The following is a 17,678-nucleotide window of genomic DNA, read 5'->3' on the forward strand; positions in this document are numbered from 1 at the left end:
CTGCAGGAAGGGACTGCTGCCCTGTCACAGACCCAGCTCAGGGCTCCCTCAGGGAGGGGCCCCTGCGTAAATGACCGGATCCCCCACAACCACCTCTAAGGCAGCCAAGGTGCTTGGTTGGCTCAGCTGTCGCTCCTAGGGACAGAAACCGATGATCTGAATCACACCTGACTTTCCTGTGCCTGAGAGCTGCCATTGCCCTGGGCTTAGCCAGCCCTGCCCATCCCCCCAGCGCACTGAGCAGGCCCGTGCCCTGCCTGCCCCGCTGGTCCGGGAGGCAGCAATCCCAGCGTGCTCCTGCTTGCTTATCCTAATTTTCCTCCTCGGACATCCTCCTGCCACCCAACAGCGCCCCAGGGCATCACTTGTCCTTATTTGACTCCGCTGCCTGACTCCCTTCAGTGCCCTGTGTCCCCCTCCCTGGTCCTCATCACAGTCCCAGCTAGGCATTGCTTTTCTGACCTGCCTCTTGCCTCCAGCTCGTGGGCCTCCAGTCTGGGCTGCTGGGACACTGGGACACAGGGCCAGAGGTGTCCCACCTTACCTGACCCTTGCCAAACTCAAAAGTCAGGGATGGTCACAAATCTCCTACCTTCCTTTCCCCGTTACTAGTAGGGTATCCCACCAACGAAGCAGTTGGATCAGGGCTAGCAATTTCCATGTTCACCCCTGCCTCACGTGATAATTCACTTCAGTTCATTAGGAGAGCAGATGGCTCAAGAGGGGTGACAGATGCTGGGCTGCAGCCCGGCTCTTGGGGAGGCCTTTAGCTATGTGGCCTTCTCTAGATGTGCAGGGGGAGTCAGGGGGAGGCACACAGACCATCTCACTGCAGACACATCCGGGCCTGCAGAGCAGTCCCATGGGGGAGGAAGGGTTACCCTCCAGCTTGCTCAGCTAGACAGGACCCAAGCCGATCTCCCATTCTCTGAAAGCAGGCGAACTGAGATCTTCATACCTATTATTCTGGAAATTTTCAAAACCAAATATGTCCAGGAGGCCGATGGCCGTTCGCACATTTTTGGGGTCCTGGGCAGGTGGAGTGAAAATTGCAGCATTGATTTTCTTGACAATCCACAGGAAGAGGTGCCCGTAAATGCCCTGAGGAGACATGGGGGAAAGCCCACAGTCTTTGAAGCATAAGAGGACGGCTGGCCCTTATCTCTAAGTTCACCGGCAAAGGCTGCACCCACACTAGATATCCTGGACCTGCTGAGGGGTGTTATCCCTACTTATAGGCAAGAACCCGAAGCCCAAAGAGGCTAGAAAGCCCATAGTCACCTGGCAGGTGACTGGCAGTCAGGACCAGCCCAGCCATTGCCGCTCTTTCCTGTTCTCCACCAGCAGGGCAAGGAGCCTTGTTCAACACACAGACACGGGGGCCCCTTCTCCCACAGCTCTGTACCTTGACAAAGGCATCCCTCCGGTCTGCAGCCTGGGTGATGTTCAGGGGCCTGGTGACAAACTCCCCTCGGATGATGATGGAATGCTTGATCAGACAGTCCCGGAGTGCCTGCCACTTCACCTGGAAAGGCAGATGAGGCCTGGCATCACGGCCAATGCGGCAGGGCCTGGCTCCTTGGCTCTGACCTACCTAGTCTTGTTTTCTCCCGTGACCAAACACCCTAGGCCCAAGGCTTGACGGTGGGAGATGCCTATGGGGCTGTGCAAGAGGGCTGGGCCAGATGGAGACCAGAGTCAGGGTCCCTGGGAGGGCCCGGGCCCAGGCCCAGCATCAGTCTGAGCACTGGGGTGTTAGAGTGTTCCGAAAGGATACACAACCTGGATGGGTCCTGGGCATGCTGGCTGCTTGGATTACCAGCTGTGTGCTGGTCTCCTGGGGGCCGGGGAAGGGGCTGGTGCCATAAGCAGACCTTGGAGAACAGTGGGCAGGGAGAGTTCTGAGGCCAGGTGACTGGCATCTGGATGGACCCCAACTGAAGCCATTCCTGCCTGGGGGCTGAAGGCCTAAGGGAACAGGATGATTCTGGATGGGCCAGTCCTCTCACCGTGCAGGGAAGACTGAGCCAGCAAGAACCCAAAGTTTCTAAGAACCCTGAACAAATTAAGAATATTAGCAGCAAAATGTGATTGCTTTGTTTGTTTGCTTGCTTCAATTCTATTAATTTCCCACCAGAACTGTCAACAGGGTGTGACATGGAGGAAATTATAATGTTCCCAGGGCAGAGATGTTTCTCCAGCCAGGGCCTGCCATCCTTCCTCCAAGTGAGGCTCCACTTTCCCAGAATAGCACAACTCCGGAAGGCAGGGGCTTATTGAGGCAGGCAGGGAAGGTCCAGTGTAAGGGCACTGGGCCATGTGGCCGTGTGGGGGGAGCTTGGGGACTGGGTGGGGTGGGTAGTGAGGATCCTGAGTGAAGGCCCCTGAAGAGCAGGGGGGACATGGGGAAGAGGGAAGAGACGTGTGTTAAAGCTGGACTGATCATTTTGTTAAAGATTAGCTCACACTGCTTCCCACCCCCAGTGTCTGCAGAGCCAGATGGGTTCAGGGGTTGGGCTGAGAGTCTGGGAGAGGAGTTGGGGGGAAGAAGTGGGAGCCTGGGAAGGGTTATGACAATCAGGAGTCAGGTGGCTGTGAGCCCAGACCCCTGGGGCCCCTCACAGAAATGGAAGCTGGCAGACACAATGGCCAGCCTACCTCCAGCAACTTCAGCACGATGGGAAAGGCAGGCGTCTCCATCACATCAGAGGAGTCCAGGTTCTCGAAGACTGCGGCTATGGAGAGAAGCAGTAACCCGGATTGGCAAGGCAGCCGAAGTGATGGATCAGGGGTCCCAGTAGTGCCTGGCCTGGGCCAGCCGCAGATCCACCTATTAGGGGCAACTGTTCCTGGATGTGGGGCACCACCTCTCCCAGGCCCTCTCTGCGGGAGCCAATGTCCCTGGTGATTACCAGCCCCTTAGCTGTGAAGGAGTGTAACAGATTACTTCCCCCTCCACTCAGTGAGGTCGTAGCCCTGGGTCAAAGTGAAGTTTGAAGAAAAGAGGGCCTATTTGGAGGGAGAAGGCTGGTGCTGGAGTGGGCAGGATGGGGTCTACTAAAGAGAAAGATGAGCCATCAGCCCCCTTCAATCCACTCTGCTGTCCATGGAGATCCAGGCATCATTTATTCATTCAGTCAAATAAGCGGACATCCACAGAGCGTCACTATAAGCCAGGTCCAGTCCCCTTGCAGAGGTTTTCTGACCGGCCCCTCCTAGCCTCAATCCCCTTCTCTGAGGCAACCTCCATGTCAGGGCTGCTGGGGGTGGGGGAGGGGGGAAAGTGTCGTTTCTGTATGTATATATTTTCTCTTTTTTAAACTTGAAAAAATTGTAAAAGAAAGCATTCACATAAAAAAGTGTATAGAACCCCAAGGTGTGTTATAATAAATAATGATTAAGTCAACATTGTGTATCCACTACTACTGCCAAGATACAAAGCCTGGACAACATCCGAAGCTCTCATGGTCCTTTCTTGCTAAGACCACGTTCCCCCCCACTCACTAATGGAAACCACTTCCTTGCTTTCCATTATCCTTTTACTACCTAAATATGAGTCCTTAACAGCATTTAATCTCACCTGTGTTTAAATTTTGTTAAGTGTGATCTAATTGAACGTCTGATCTATAAGACCTGCATTCTTTTGTGCCTGGTCCCATGTCCTCGACACTGCATTTGTAATACTCTTCCAGGTCTTGATGCCCCCTGTGTGTGTGTCAGCACCCACCTGTCACCAGCAGAAGTGCCAGTGTGGTGGATAGATCACACGGGCAGAGCAACAACTCTCCTGGAGTAGATTTCCTTATATGGTGTGAGAGAGGGGTCCAAGTTCATGTTTTCCACATGGACATCCAACAGTTTATTGAAAAGTCTGTCCTTTCCTCACTGTTCTGTGAATCGGTGTCCTTCATGAATTCTAGAACCAACCATAGTTCCTTCCAATGTTGCCTCTGCCCCATTCTTTCTCTCTTTTCCTTTAGTACACCAATTAAAGGTGTGCTATAGCTTCTCACTGTGTCCTTCACATCTCCTACTCTCTCTTATATATTTTCCATCCTTCTGTATCTCCATGCTGTGTTCCAGCTTCTCCTCCAGCCCACACACTCCCTCTCCGTGTATATAAAACTGGCTGTTAAAACGATCCATTGAGTTCTGCATTTTGGTCTTTTTTTTTTAATTTTACAATTTCTACAAAGTTCCTTTTAAAATCTATAATGTCACATTTTCTATTTCCAGTTCCCTGTCTAAATTTTCAAGCTTGGCCTTTTCTTTTCTTGAATGTAGCAAGCATAGCTGCTTTATGGTTTGTGTCCAATAACCCAAACGTCTGAAGTCTTTGTGGCTCTATTTCTATTGTCTGTTATCTCTGCTGATTCTCACTCACAATATATTGTTTCCTCACTCCTATCTATCCCCAGCTGCATGTGAGATGCTGTGTTTGAAAAATTGTTTAAAGGAATAATTTGTAATCAAAATTGGTGCTAGTTTCCTCCTGAGAAGGAAGGATCCATCAGATGCTTGGAGGCACTAACGGGCCAGGTCACCCTAGTGCCCAGACCACCCAGATGCCTACAAATGGACTTGTACATTCATGCATGACTCTGTTTACTCTGGTTCACCCTTATCCTCAGGGGGTAGCCCTGTAGGGTCCCAGCTAAAACTGGGGGACTGATCAGAGTTTTCATCTTCAGGGGGCCCTAAGCTTTGACATCTTCCCTGCCACACCGTGAGACCTCCAAAATCATAGCTACAATTTTCAATGCATTTTCCCAGGACAGGGTTAGACTATGTGAGAACTCCCAGAGACTTCTTCCTCCTCCTGTTCCAGTCCCTCCAGTTTTCGTCCCCAGGGGGTACAGTTTGAGCGGACACAGCATTACCCATGAACTCCACGTTGCCCAGGTGGAGAATGGCTGCCAGCAGCTTGCTGAGGTCCCAGTTCTCCGAGTCAGAGAACATGAGAATCTTCATGGCAGAGCGCACGTGGGCATAGTCCTTGGCGTCGTTGAGACCCTCACAGGAGGTGCAGTTTCCCTGCAAGATTGGGCACCTCAACATTCTGGGGGCCACCCCACACCCCACCTCCTCCATCACAGGGCTAGTAAGGCAGAGATGTGTCAGGGACTCAGCCAAAGGCCCCTAAGAAGTGACACTTCACAGGCTCTAGGTGGACTCTGAGAGGCCAGCTGGAGAGGCTCCAGCTCAGAAAATACACAGAATTATTTCCAGAGGCAGAATCATGGTAACATAGACACAGCAGCCAGCAATGGCACTTGGAAGCTGTGTGGCCTCAGCCAAACCGTTGAGCTTCTTTGAGCCCCTATTTGTCACCCATCCCTGGGGAATCCTGTGAGTTCAATGCTTTAACAAACACCTTCCAAAGCTCCCCATGTACCAGGCCCTGTGCTACTTGGTGGGAATTCACAAATGGAGAGGCCTGGCCCTGTGTGGGATGCCGTGCATCCAAGAAGGGAGGCAGGAAGCAAATGATGGTGTCATACGCTGTTACAGGTGCTGCTGAGACCAAAGAGGGCTAGGACAACCCTATGGAGAAGTGGGGAAAAGCTTCCTGGCGAAAGCACACACTGTGCTTCATAGCACCACAGGGAGAGGGCAGTGTAAGCAGAGAATAGCTGGAGCTAGGCTGTGGAGGCGTGGCGGGGCTGGCAAGGAAGCGGGGGTTATATGGGGAGAAGTGGAGGGATGATGAGGATCTGGAGGTGCTTGGAAACCACGCCAAGGAGCCACAGGGAGGCCCCTGCGGAATGGCAGTCAGAGACGGGATCTGTCAGACTTGCACCGTGGAAGGAAGGTCTGCAGAAAGGATGATAGATTAGAGGTCAAGTCTGGTGATGGGAGGATGCTGGAGGAAACTACCACCGTGATCTGGGAAAGAAATGAGGAAGGCCTTCAGGCAGTGAACGTAGGAGAGAGGGGCTAGGCAGAGGAGATTCAAGAGGCAGAACTCCGCCATCCCCTTCTCAACAAACAGGCCGGATGGCCGCGTGCGCCGCACTGTTCCAGGCGTGGGGGTGCAGCCCAAAGCAAGAGCAACTCCCTGCTTTGCTGGAGTTCAAGTTCTTGGGCACCTACAAGGATGGACGACTGGAAATGGGTGGATGAAATCGAGGAAGGAGAGGTGCGGCTACGACTCTCCGTCACCACCAGGGCCTCTGACCGCTGGAACCAGAGACAGCTGAGGTTCGTGGAGAGGGACTAGGAGTTCAACAGAAAATGAGGAAACACACAAGCAAGAGGAAGGCCTTGACAGTCACAAAAACAGAAGGCTGGAGTGGAGGATGGAAAAAGGGAGCCCTCAATCCCCGCCGCAGGGCTTTTCTGTGGCTGCAAACCCCAGGTGTAGCAGGAACCAGCCTTCCTTCCTCTTCTTGCTTTTGCTCTTGGGAGGCTGGGTGGGGCAGTGCTGTCAGGCATGGGGAGGGAGAGGTGGGCAGGGAGGGCAGGGGCGGGGTGGAGAGAGGGGGGTGGGCCTCACCATCGTCAGATAGTGGTACTCGGAGGGCGTCCCCAGGCTCAGCAGCTGCTTCTCCTCAGCGCTCATCCCCTGGAGCATGCAGTAGAAGATGTGGTAGTTCCGCTCCTCGGGGGCCTGGTGGAGAAGGCGGTCCAGAGAGCCTGTAAGCATCCCCCACCCCCAGGCCACCCAGCCGCCTCCAGCCCTGTCCCAGCTTCTGCTCCAAGGTCTGTCAACCAGATGTGGCTCTGGCATTGACCTGAGAGACGTTTGGTTCGGCAGATGTCCCCATCTTGGGCTTCCAAGGTCAGCTCTTGCCCACAGCCCTGGGCCACTCTTCACAAACTCCTGGCTCCCAGGGGCTTCCCTGCATCTCCACTGCTCCTCCCAGCCCCGAGGTCAGCTTGCCTAAGTCGCAAGCCAGGGAGTGATGCCAGGATCCAGATCCTTAGCTCAGGACTGGCCTGGTCTTAGAATTAATTCTAGGAGAGGTAAGTAGTAAGCACCAAACAATGTAGAACATGATGTGGATGGAAAATTCAAAACAGAAAATCCTATGATTTCTTCTTCTTGAATACTGGGAAAGGACCATCATTACCCAATTCTAGGGGTCCTTGGCCCATCTCAGGGTAAGTACAGTGGCAACAAACTAAGACCTCTGAAGGTCTGTGGTGGGGGCGGGGAAGGGGGTGTCCCTGGAGAGGCGTGAGAGTGATGGAAGGGAACTTGTCATAAAAGCCTCTTCATCCCGACTCCCAGCCCTGGGGTCAGCGGAGGTTCCCCAGGACCAGTGCAGCAGAGGGAGTCCTCACCTGCCGGCAGACCCGGGACTTCTCCAGGAGAAACTGCTCGATGCGTGCACCCTCGATGACCCCGCTAGGATTGAAGTGGATGTCGATATACTTCCCAAAGCGGCTTGAGTTATCATTTCGGATTGTCTTGGCATTTCCGAAGGCTGAAGGTCAGAGGGTGATGCCCATGATGGGAGCAGAGAGGGGGAAATTTACTTTTAGTGGGATCATCTGGGAAAGCTTCTTAAGCCCAGAGTTGAAGGATTGGGTAGCATTGCACTGGAGGATGGTGGCAGCCAAGAGTGTGCTGAGGGGAAGACAAAGTGCAAGTAAAGGTGCAAGTGTCGGTGAGCATGGGGTGTGCTCACAGAGCGGGAAATTTGGCTGGAGCATAAAATATAGAGGAAAGCAGTGGAAGACAGACGGAACCAGTTAGTAGCATAGAGCCTTGAATGCCAGGCTAAGATGTTTGGAATTAGTCTGTGGGTGATGGGGGAGGCAGGAAACCTTCTGAGGGAGTGTGGGAACAGATTTGCATTTTGGAAAGATTGCTCAGGCTGAAGGGCAGGGGCTGGGAGGGCAAGCTGGCAGGGACAAGGCTCAGATGGGGGGTCACACCAGAAGGCATTTGGATTGCAGCATGACTGAAGGTGCATTTTTATAGAGCTGTTTCTGCGAGCTTCTCGGACATGACCCACAATAAGAAAGACCCTTTGCAATGAGTCTCAGTGAATACACACCCCCACCTGTACATGTAATTAAAAGAAAATGCTCAGTACTGGTTCTGATCAAGAGCTGTGCACTGGGGTATTTTCTCTTCTATGCTATTTAATTTGTCCTAAAAGACCAGGGTGCCTGGGTGGCTCAGCTGGTTGAGCATCCGACTTTGGCTCAGGTCATGATCTCATGGTCTGTGAGTTTTAGCCCCGCGTCAAGTTCTGTGCTGACAGCTCAGAGCCTGGAGCCTGCTTCGGATTCTGTGTCTCCCTCTCTCTGCCCATCCCCTGCTTGTGCTCTGTCTCTCCTCTCCTCTCCTCTCCTCTCCTCTCCTCTCCTCCTTTCTCTCTCTCTCTCTCAAAATAATAAACATTAAAAAAATTTTTTTAATTTATAATTTGTCCTAAAAGACTGATTTCAAGACTCATTGGTGGGTTGGGTTGCAGTTTGAAAATACCACCATCCATCATTAGTCCCAAGAGAAGAAGGAAAAAGAGTCCTTGGTCTCTCCCCCTTGAGGAATCCCGACAGATAGCAGAGGCTCTGATAAGGACTAACTATGCTTCAGAAACCTACTTTGTGTGGTTCAACCCAGTGGCCAATCTCTCTTCGAGAAAACCTGATGTCGGCCCTTTTTGGTAGAAATTGGCAAGCTGATTCTGCAATGTATATAGAAAAGTAAATGTGGCCACCAACAATGGCCAAGTTTGGAAAGAACAACACTGGAGGATGTGTGCTACCTGATTGAAAAACTGACTAAGCTCAGAACTCAAGACAGTGTGGTATTGGTGAAAGAGTAGTCAGAGAGAGCAATAGAACAGAATAGAGAATCCAGAAACAGACTCACACATGTATGATCAACTGAGTTTGGACAAAGGTGCAAAGGCCACTGAATGGACAAAGAATAGTCTTCTTGGCAAATGGGCCTGAAATTCTTGGATATCCTTATGAAAGAAAACAAGAAACGAAAGGGAAGGAAAAAAAAGAAAAAAGCAGAAACTCAACTCAGACCTTGCACTATAGAGAAAATGAACACAAAATAGATACAGATCTAAATGTAAAACCTAAAACTGCACCACATCTAGAAGAAAATGTAGGAGAAAATCTCTGGGTTGGGCAAAGATTGCTTAAACACAACACTGAAAGCATAGTCAAGGAGAGAAACAAAGATAAATGGAACTTCATTGAAATCTAAAACATCTGGCCTCTGAAAGACACTGTCAGAACGGAGGAACAGACTACAGACTGGGGCAAAATATCTGCAAAACGCATATCTTATAAGGGGTTTGAATCCAGAGTATATAGAGAGCTCCCAATTCATTAATAAGGAAACAATTTAAAAATGGGCAAAAGATTTGAACACATACAGAGAAGATACGCAGATAGGAAATAAGCCCATGAAAAGATGCTCTACATCATTAGCCATGATGTGAGTCACCTGGGTGACTCAAGTCAGTTGAGCATCCAACTTCGGCTCACATCATGATCTCACCGTTCGTGGGTTTGAGCCCCGCATCAGGCTCTGTGCTGACAGCTCAGAACCTGGAGCCTGCATTGGATTTTGTGTCTCCCTCTCTCTCTCTGCTCCTCCCCATTCAAGCTCTGTCTCTCAAATATAAATAAAAGTTAAAAAAAAAAAAAGTAGCCAGCCCCAAAAGGCTGCAAACCATTTGATCTCATTTATATAACTTTACGGAAAAGATAAAGTGCTGACTCCCTGTGCAGTTTAAAATCTATGTATGACTTTTGACTCCTGCAAAACTTAACTACCGATAGCCTACTGTTGACTGGAAGCCTTACCGATAATACAGTTGATGAACACATACTTTGTAAGTTACATGTATTATATACTGTATTCTCACAATAAAGTTAAGCTAGAGAAAAGAAAGTGTTATTGAAATCATAAGGAAGAGAAAACATATTTACAGCATTGTACTGTATTTATAAAAAAAAAAAATCCACGTGTATCCACAGCGGACTTGTGCATGTCAAACCCTCATTATTCAAGGGTCAGCTCTACAGGGGAGAAAAGAGAAATCGGTGGTTGCCAAAGGCTGGCGTTGGGAAGAGAGGCCACGAGGGAAGTTTTGGGGTGATAGGAACATTCCATATCAGGACTATGATGGGCATTCTGACTGAGTTTGTCAAAACTCAAAAAACTGTAGATGAACCTTGTATGTAAAACATCCCTCTGTTACAAAGAAACAGGAGAGAACCCACTGACCATGGCTGGGTACTGGGGGGTTGAGGTCTACATCTCTGGGCAACCCCCACCAGAGACTGAGTGAGGGGACGCTGAGGCCTGGCACAGTGCCCAGTGCAGGGCACTCATATAGGCACTTTGCTCTGGGCTCCGCCTTAGGCTGGCCAAGACCTGGGCAGATCTGCGTGCAGTGTGAACCTCATCCTGCCAATTCCGCCTTCCCTTTCCTGAGTGTCCTATGGGCATCCCAGTTGGGTGACATTTCCTGTCTGTTCCTGCCACCTCCCCCTTCATCTTGCAGGGTCACCCCTCATAGACCTCTTACAGACAGTCTTGACACAGGCTTAGCAACTGCTTCCTTGGTGGCTCAAGTGGACACACCCAGCATTTGCCAAACTGATTTCATCCCACAGTCTTTATTTAAAAGGAATACTTGTTTCAATCCCGTGAAAAACACGCATAAAGAAAGCTTGTTTACAAGGTCATCAGTCTTTCCCATTCTGGCTTCCCGGGAGCCCCCACACTACCATCTACTTCGTGCTGGTCTTTCCTGTCCTGAGGGAACCTGAGTCATGGAAAGGGTATGTCCCATCCTGTCCTTCCCCATGGACACCTCCTGGCAGGAAGCTTCCAGCCTACAGGGTCTGGGGAGGAGGGCCAGCTGTGAGGGTGCCCACTTACCTTCCAGAATGGGGTTGGCCTCCAGGACCTGCTGTTCAATCCATGAATGCTGGCCGCTGACAGTGGCCAGGAACTGCAGGATGAGCTTGGTGGTCTCAGTCTTACCTGCCCCAGACTCACCACTGTGAAGAGGGCACACAGGGTATCAGTCAATAAACCAGGTGTTTCTTCAGTACCCCTAACTGTTCTGCAGACCCACCACAGGACTGCTTTCTGGTCTGAACAAAGATGCCCTCCCCCCCAAACCCCTGTGCACAAATCCCACCACATTTGCCCTGTGGGTCTCAGCTGTCTACTTTGTATTGGTTATTGGAGAGTTCGTCTTTTCTGCCCTGCTTGGATGGGAGCTCCTTGCAGGCATGGTTGTATCTGGTTCATTCCAGTGTCACCGGCCCAGTGCTCAGTAACTACTGATGAATGAATGGGACCAGATGGCACAATGTCTTGTTGTAATATCCTCTGCATGAGCAGTGAGTTTATGTTGGCCAGATGGGAGACTGCATCAGTCCTTTTGAAAAGCAATGCAGCATAGGTATCAAAAACCTTCAGAATTACCCTGCCTTGAGCCTAAGAAAGCAATCCTAAAATCAGAAAAAGCTTTCTCCACAAAGCTCTGTTCACTAAAGTACTATTCATCATCACAATTGCAGAAGATCCGGCGCACCTGGCTGGCTCAGTCAGTGGAGCTTGTGACTCGGAGTTGTAGGTTCAAGCCCCACATTGGGTGTAGACATTACTTAAAAAAAAAAAAAATCTTAAAAAAGAACCATTGTAGAAAATCAGAAGTACCATAAAGTGGGGGTGATTAGTTATGGTCCCTCCAGTTAGAGAACACTAGAACCAAGTCTATATGGGGCTTTCAGTAAATATGGGCAATGCCTATTAGGTACAGTAAAGTGACAAATGTCCACTGTCTTCAGTATAATTGTAACCAAGGGGGTAGGGGAAGCTGTCTCTTCCAGAAGTATCTAGCAATTTTTTCCAACAATATTTTTCTGAAATTTTGTAAAATTTTCATAGTGAATATATATTAATTTCATAATGGTGAGATATGAAAACTTGTTTTTAAAAGTTTCTTAAGGAGTTGAATTAAATTAAAAATATACTCAAATCTGGCACATAGCACACTCAGGTTAATAGGATTAATATTACTGTTATGGAGGCTTGAATATCACTTTTGTATCAATTACTTTTTATTATGGAAAATGTCAAACATTACAAATGGAGGCTTGGGGAGCCTGGATGGCTTAGTCAGTTAAGCGTCTGACTTCAGCTCAGGTCATGATCTTGTGGTTCGTGAGTTTGAGCCCCTCATCGGGCTCTATGCTGACAGCTCAAAGCCTGGAGCCTGTTTCAAGTTCTGTGTCTCCCTCTCTTTCCGCCCCTCCCCTGCTTGCTCTCTCTGTCTCTCTCAAAAATGAATAAACATTAAAGAAAAACTTAAAAAAAAAAAGTGGGGGCTGAATAGTGTCTTGCTAATGAAAGCACTTCTTGTCACCTATCATAAGTGCAGACTCCCAGGCCCACCCAGGTCCCCTCAGTCAGAATCCAGGCTTTCACAAGTTCCCTAGGAGACTCCTGCACTTTACAGTTTGCATGAGGAACTCCCACAGTCCGATTCCCAGCTTCGACTCCTGGCCAATTTTGTTTCCCACCCTGTCCTATTTTGAAACAAATCTCAGACAAATATTGCTTCCTCTGAAATATTAATTAAAAAAAAGTTTTGATCAAAATGTCACAATCACTGCCTGCTGAGTCAGTCTGATCAGCAGACCTCTGCTGCTCGCCGCAAACACCAGCTCCCCAAACAACCCTCCAGGGCAGAGATGGGATGCTGAGGGGAGAGCTGGGATGATTTTCTCATGGCCTTCAGGGAGGGGAGGGCAAGAGGAGAAGGAAGTTTGGCTCAGAGTCAGGTTCTGTTCGTACAAAAAGCCACAGATCGGGGTACTCTACCCTCTTCTTGAGGCACTGCTGTCCTGGAAGTGGAGGCCGGCCTGGTGAGCTTCCCGGCCAGCGTGGGGCCCAGATCTTGGGCAGCATGGGCAGACTCTTGCAGTGAGGCTGGTCTGCCTAGTCCTGGGGGGGCGGGGGCAGATGGGGAGCACACAGAGCAGACAGGCAGAGCCCCAGAGGGAGACAAAGTACCAGCCCTCATTGGCACATAATTCCATTCACTTCTGGAAAAGTGGAAATCACCCCAGGATACCTCTCTGTCTTCTTTGCCAGTGTCCTGGGTTAGAATTCCCTACTTAGCAGCTGTGTGTCTCTGGGAAAGGATCTCAGCCTCTCTGGTGGGAGGTTTCCCACCCAACAGTAAAACAGGAATAAGAAGATCGACTTCAAAGTGCTGCTGAGAACAGCAAATGTGATCATCTCTTGCTATAGGACTTCATTCTGGTCTCTGTTCCAACATCCATCCTCAGAGAGGCCGTGCCTGGTCTGCCCTCCCTCTAGAACAACAGCCCATCACTGTCTTTCCTCTTTCCCTACAATGCTTTTCTTCAAAGTTCTTATTACCTGCTGCCCCCCCCCCCAAATTGGCTTATTTATTGTCTGTCTCCCCTTCTAGAATGTAAGCTCCATAAGGTAGGGATTTTAGTCCCTTTCATTTGCTGCTGTCTCCCCATGTTAGTACAGAACAGGTGTGCAACCAGAGCACAGTGGACCCTCGAATGAATGAATGAATGAATGGCTCTACTGTAGCTCCAAGCAATGTGCCCTGAGCCAAATTCCCCCGCTCCCTTCCTTTCCCTCTCTCCCTGCCTTCCCTCAGGAGGGCCTGTGCAGGAAGCATGGAGGCCAGGCCAGGCAGAGGGCCTCTGAAGCAGGGTCAGGACCTGGATTGGAGGAGGACATGTCCCTCCTGGGCCCAGAAACCTGAAAGCTGCCCACTGGAGCTGCTGCTACCCCTGTCCTCACCTGAGGCCTGCCCAGAGATTTTTGTGTGTGTGTGTGTGTGTGAGACATCACCTATTTGACCCCTGTGTTCCCAAGAAGCCATCCTGGGTCCCATTTCTAAAAGTGCCCATCCCCATTTCTCCTTCCTTGTCTGAGGAAATATTCACGAAGGCTGGGGCAGTGCAGGCCCTGCTGATGCAGTGGAAGAGCTGATTCTGAAGGAAGGAAGCCCTGGAGGGACCTGTCAGGGTGGAGGGGCAGTAGGGAGCAGGTGTAGGTGAGATGTGTGCCCTTGAGGAGGCTGTGTGCAGCTGAATGGGAGCCCCTAAATCAAACAGGCCTTGTAGGCAGGCTGGTTTGGAGAGGTTTAGGGACAGGGGATGCTCCCTGCTTTACTAGAAACTAGTGCCTGGCCCATGTGATTCCCCAGGGACATGGGGAGCCTGACCCCCCCCCCCACCTGATAATGCAGCACTGGTCCCTCTTATTCCTCTTCATGTTGAAATAGCAGTTGTTGGCGATGGCAAAGACGTGCGGTGGTAGCTCACCCATGTGGTGGTTGTAATACAGCTGCACCTGCTCCAGGGTGTAGAGGGGCAGCACCTGGAATGGGTTCACGGCCACCAGGATGGAGCCTGTGTATGTCTGGGGAAGGGAACAGGTGGTTAGTGCTCTCCGCTCTGAAGGCCAGGTCTGCCTGGCCCTGACCTTGACCTTGAGTGTGGCCTGCTGAGGGCTACCAGGACTGGCTGAGTCTGGCGGGGAAGAGGGGTCTGATTCTGGGCCAGGGAGACAAGACATTCAGCTGGAAAGATGGGGATGTTCACTGCAAACAACAGCTGGGGGTGAGTACATTCATAGGAAGATTAGATGAGGTCTTTGTTAAATGTTTAGCATTCTGTCTGGTGTTTAGAAGGCTCAATAAAAGTGGGCTGAATTTATGAAGTGAGTCTTCACCTGCCTCTCACCTGACCACATGAGGCTGGTCAAAAAGGGTAGCCTCCACTGATCCTTCCTAGGACCCCGTTCAGGACCATCTGGTTATCTGGAGCCCCCACTAGTCCTGGGAATGGGACAGGGAGAGCCACCTCATCAAGTCACATGATTATCCACATCCAAATTTTCATTTTAGGAATGGAGAGTTTAATGTCTCTGACTCCAAGGACTATGACAGCCAGATAAAAGAATGCAAGCATAAGCTCTTTGGAAAGGATAAACTGTAATTCACTTTAGCTTGTTGGCGTTATCAGTCCCAGGATCTCTGAATCACATTCAGCCAGTGTGCACTCAGTGTATTCTATTGCCCCCTTCCACCGCAGACCTCCTCACTCTCCTGACCAGCCCTCCCCTCTTTTCGGGGTCCCCTGCTCACTCATCCCTGAAGGGCTGCTCAGAACCAAACCAGCCACCTTGAACTAGGAGAGGCCCAGGCAGGCAGTGACTTCATAGGCCACACCCACTCAGGGCGGGGCTGGAGCCAGTTTTGAATGTTCAGTCTCCTGGGAAAATCGCACTGGAAGGAGAATATGAGGCTTAGGGCTGGGGTGAGCCTCCTATCCACTGTCAGGTTTTGGGAGAAGGACCCACATCAATCTGCACGGCCCTCCTGACCATCACAGGACTCACTTCACAAGAGAGCAGGGGTCTGCTGCCTAGTGACCCTGTCTCTGCCAAATGCCTAGGAAGGAACATAAGACTATGCCCACCCCCCTGGACTCTGGTCTACTTGGCCATCAGAGCAGGCCTTCCACTCAGCCACAGATGAAGGGGGGGCAGCACTAATTGAGCACCTACTGTGTGCTAGGGACTGTGCTGGCATGCTGCCTGTCAGCTTTCTGAGACTGCAAGATATGATGCCAAGGAAAAGCGTTAAGTTCCTTGCCCACCTCACACAGTGAGGGAGGGGGTGGGGGGGGGGGTGGGGACTGAACCAGGTGTGTCTGGCTCCAAACCTCTGGTGCCTGTTTTTTTTTTTCTTCCCCAGCCAGGAGGTCAGTGCACACGGACCAAGCCCCCTGAGCAGGGGGTGGAAACGGGGACTCACATAGATCTTGTGCTGCTGGTAACGGATCAGGAGATTGTGCACCATGTCTGCCTCGCTCAGGTCCCCCAGGCGGATCATGTCGTCCACACCTTGCATTGAATTGGGGTGCATGGGGCTGAGGGTATCAAGGTCCTCTGCTCGGATCCAGTGTTCCTGGAACAAAGGGTACAGACTCCCCTGAGGGGTGGCCTCCACATGGGCCAAACCACTGCACCTCTTCTCCAAGTTCTCAGCACATCAGCGGACCTGGTGGCCTGAGTCTCTGGCTGAGGTCAAGGAAAAGCTGAGGGAGGATCAGGGCAGTTTGCAGTTGGAGAAAGGACCTGTCTAGAGCCAGGGGTCAGCATGAAGCCAAGCGTCAGTGTGAAGCCAGGGGTCATTGTGAAGCCAGGGGTCAGTGTGAAGCCAAGCGCCAGTGTGAAGCCAGGCATCAGTGTGAAGCCAAGCGTCAGTGTGAAGCCAGGGGTCAGTGTGAAGCCAAGCGTCAGTGTGAAGCCAGGGGTCAGTGTGAAGCCAGGCGTCAGTGTGAAGCCAGGGGTCAGTGTGAAGCCAGGAGTCAGTGTGAAGCCAGGCATCAGTGTAAAGCCAGGCGTCACTGTGAAGCCAGGCGTCAGTGTGAAGCCAGGGGTCAATGTGAAGCCAAGTGTCAGTGTGAAGCCAGGGGTCAGTGTAAAACCAAGCGTCAGCGTGAAGCCAGGCGTCAGTGTGAAGCCAGGGGTCAGTGTGAAGCCAAGCGTCAGTGTGAAGCCAGGGGTCAGTGTGAAGCCAGGCGCCAGTGTGAAGCCAGGGGTCAGTGTGAAGCCAAGTGTCAGTGTGAAGCCAGGGGTCAGTGTGAAGCCAAGTGTCAGTGTGAAGCCAGGGGTCAGTGTGAAGCCAGGCGTCAGTGTGAAGCCAGGGGTCAGTGTGAAGCCAGGCGTCAGTGTGAAGCCAGGGGTCAGTGTGAAGCCAGGCATCAGTGTGAAGCCAGGGGTCAGTGTGAAGCCAGGCGTCAGTGTGAAGCCAAGCATCAGTGTGAAGCCAGGGGTCAGTGTGAAGCCAAGCGTCAGTGTGAAGCCAAGCATCAGTGTGAAGCCAAGCGTCAGTGTGAAGCCAAGCATCAGTGTGAAGCCAGGGGTCAGTGTGAAGCCAGGGGTCAGTGTGAAGCCAGACGTCACTGTCAGGCCAGGGGTCAGTGTGAAGCCAAAGTCAGTGTGAAGCCAGGTGTCAGTGTGAAGCCAAGCGTCAGTGTGAAGCCAGGGGTCAGTGTGAAGCCAGGCGTCACTGTCAGGCCAGGGGTCAGTGTGAAGCCAGGCGTCAGTGTGAAGCCAGGGCTAATGGTGAATTTCAGACCAGGGTCAGAGTAGCTTGTAGCCAGAAGTCAGATTTGGCTGTCATTGAGATCAGGGGCAGGATCACCTGGGGCCTCACAGATGGCTGGAATAAAAGAATGCAAGTAAAAGTGCTTTGTAAACTGTAAAACATCACTTTGCAAATGGAAGATATAATCATTCATGTTTTACTGGCTTCCCTAATATGCAGCTTACAGGTCATAGCCTAGAAACTTTTCCCTGGAGGCCAATCTCCACATACCCCATGCTGCATCACCTCAGCAAAGAAGTTTGCCTGAGGGGGACTGAAGGGATGAGCTGGACCCCTAGCCCTGCATGCCCTTCCTCATGGTACCACACTTGGCTGAAGCTACCCCCCAACCCCCAGATGGCTGAGCTGCAAGCCACCCCAGCAGGCCACCCCAGCTTCCACGTCTCTCTCACCTGGGCTGTTCTGTTCAGTACCAGCTGAGCCTCGTCTTCTTCCTCCTCACATTCTGGGGCCCTCCTCTCCTCAAAGAACACCTTTCCTTCTCTCCTCCTGGTCTCCAGGCTTACC

At 51.2% G+C, this 17,678-nt stretch overlaps 1 protein-coding gene across 2 annotated transcripts in view; it reads right to left on the bottom strand.

Moving 5' to 3' along the window:
- The window catches only part of MYO7B (myosin VIIB), an 85,836-nt gene that overhangs the window by 46,397 nt on the left and 21,761 nt on the right, over positions 1–17,678 (bottom strand). For both annotated transcript variants that reach the window (XM_045479392.1, XM_045479391.1), the window contains exons 4-12: positions 15,813–15,965; positions 14,229–14,413; positions 10,868–10,989; positions 7,288–7,430; positions 6,497–6,610; positions 4,881–5,034; positions 2,659–2,735; positions 1,406–1,525; positions 959–1,101 (exon numbers count right to left, since the gene is read on the bottom strand). In XM_045479392.1, the coding sequence (XP_045335348.1) occupies positions 959–1,101; positions 1,406–1,525; positions 2,659–2,735; positions 4,881–5,034; positions 6,497–6,610; positions 7,288–7,430; positions 10,868–10,989; positions 14,229–14,413; positions 15,813–15,965 (1,211 nt within the window). The remainder of the gene's footprint in view (positions 1–958; positions 1,102–1,405; positions 1,526–2,658; positions 2,736–4,880; positions 5,035–6,496; positions 6,611–7,287; positions 7,431–10,867; positions 10,990–14,228; positions 14,414–15,812; positions 15,966–17,678) is intronic.

Source organism: Leopardus geoffroyi, chromosome C1, assembly GCF_018350155.1.
Source record: "Leopardus geoffroyi isolate Oge1 chromosome C1, O.geoffroyi_Oge1_pat1.0, whole genome shotgun sequence".
NCBI classification, from domain to species: domain Eukaryota; kingdom Metazoa; phylum Chordata; class Mammalia; order Carnivora; family Felidae; genus Leopardus; species Leopardus geoffroyi.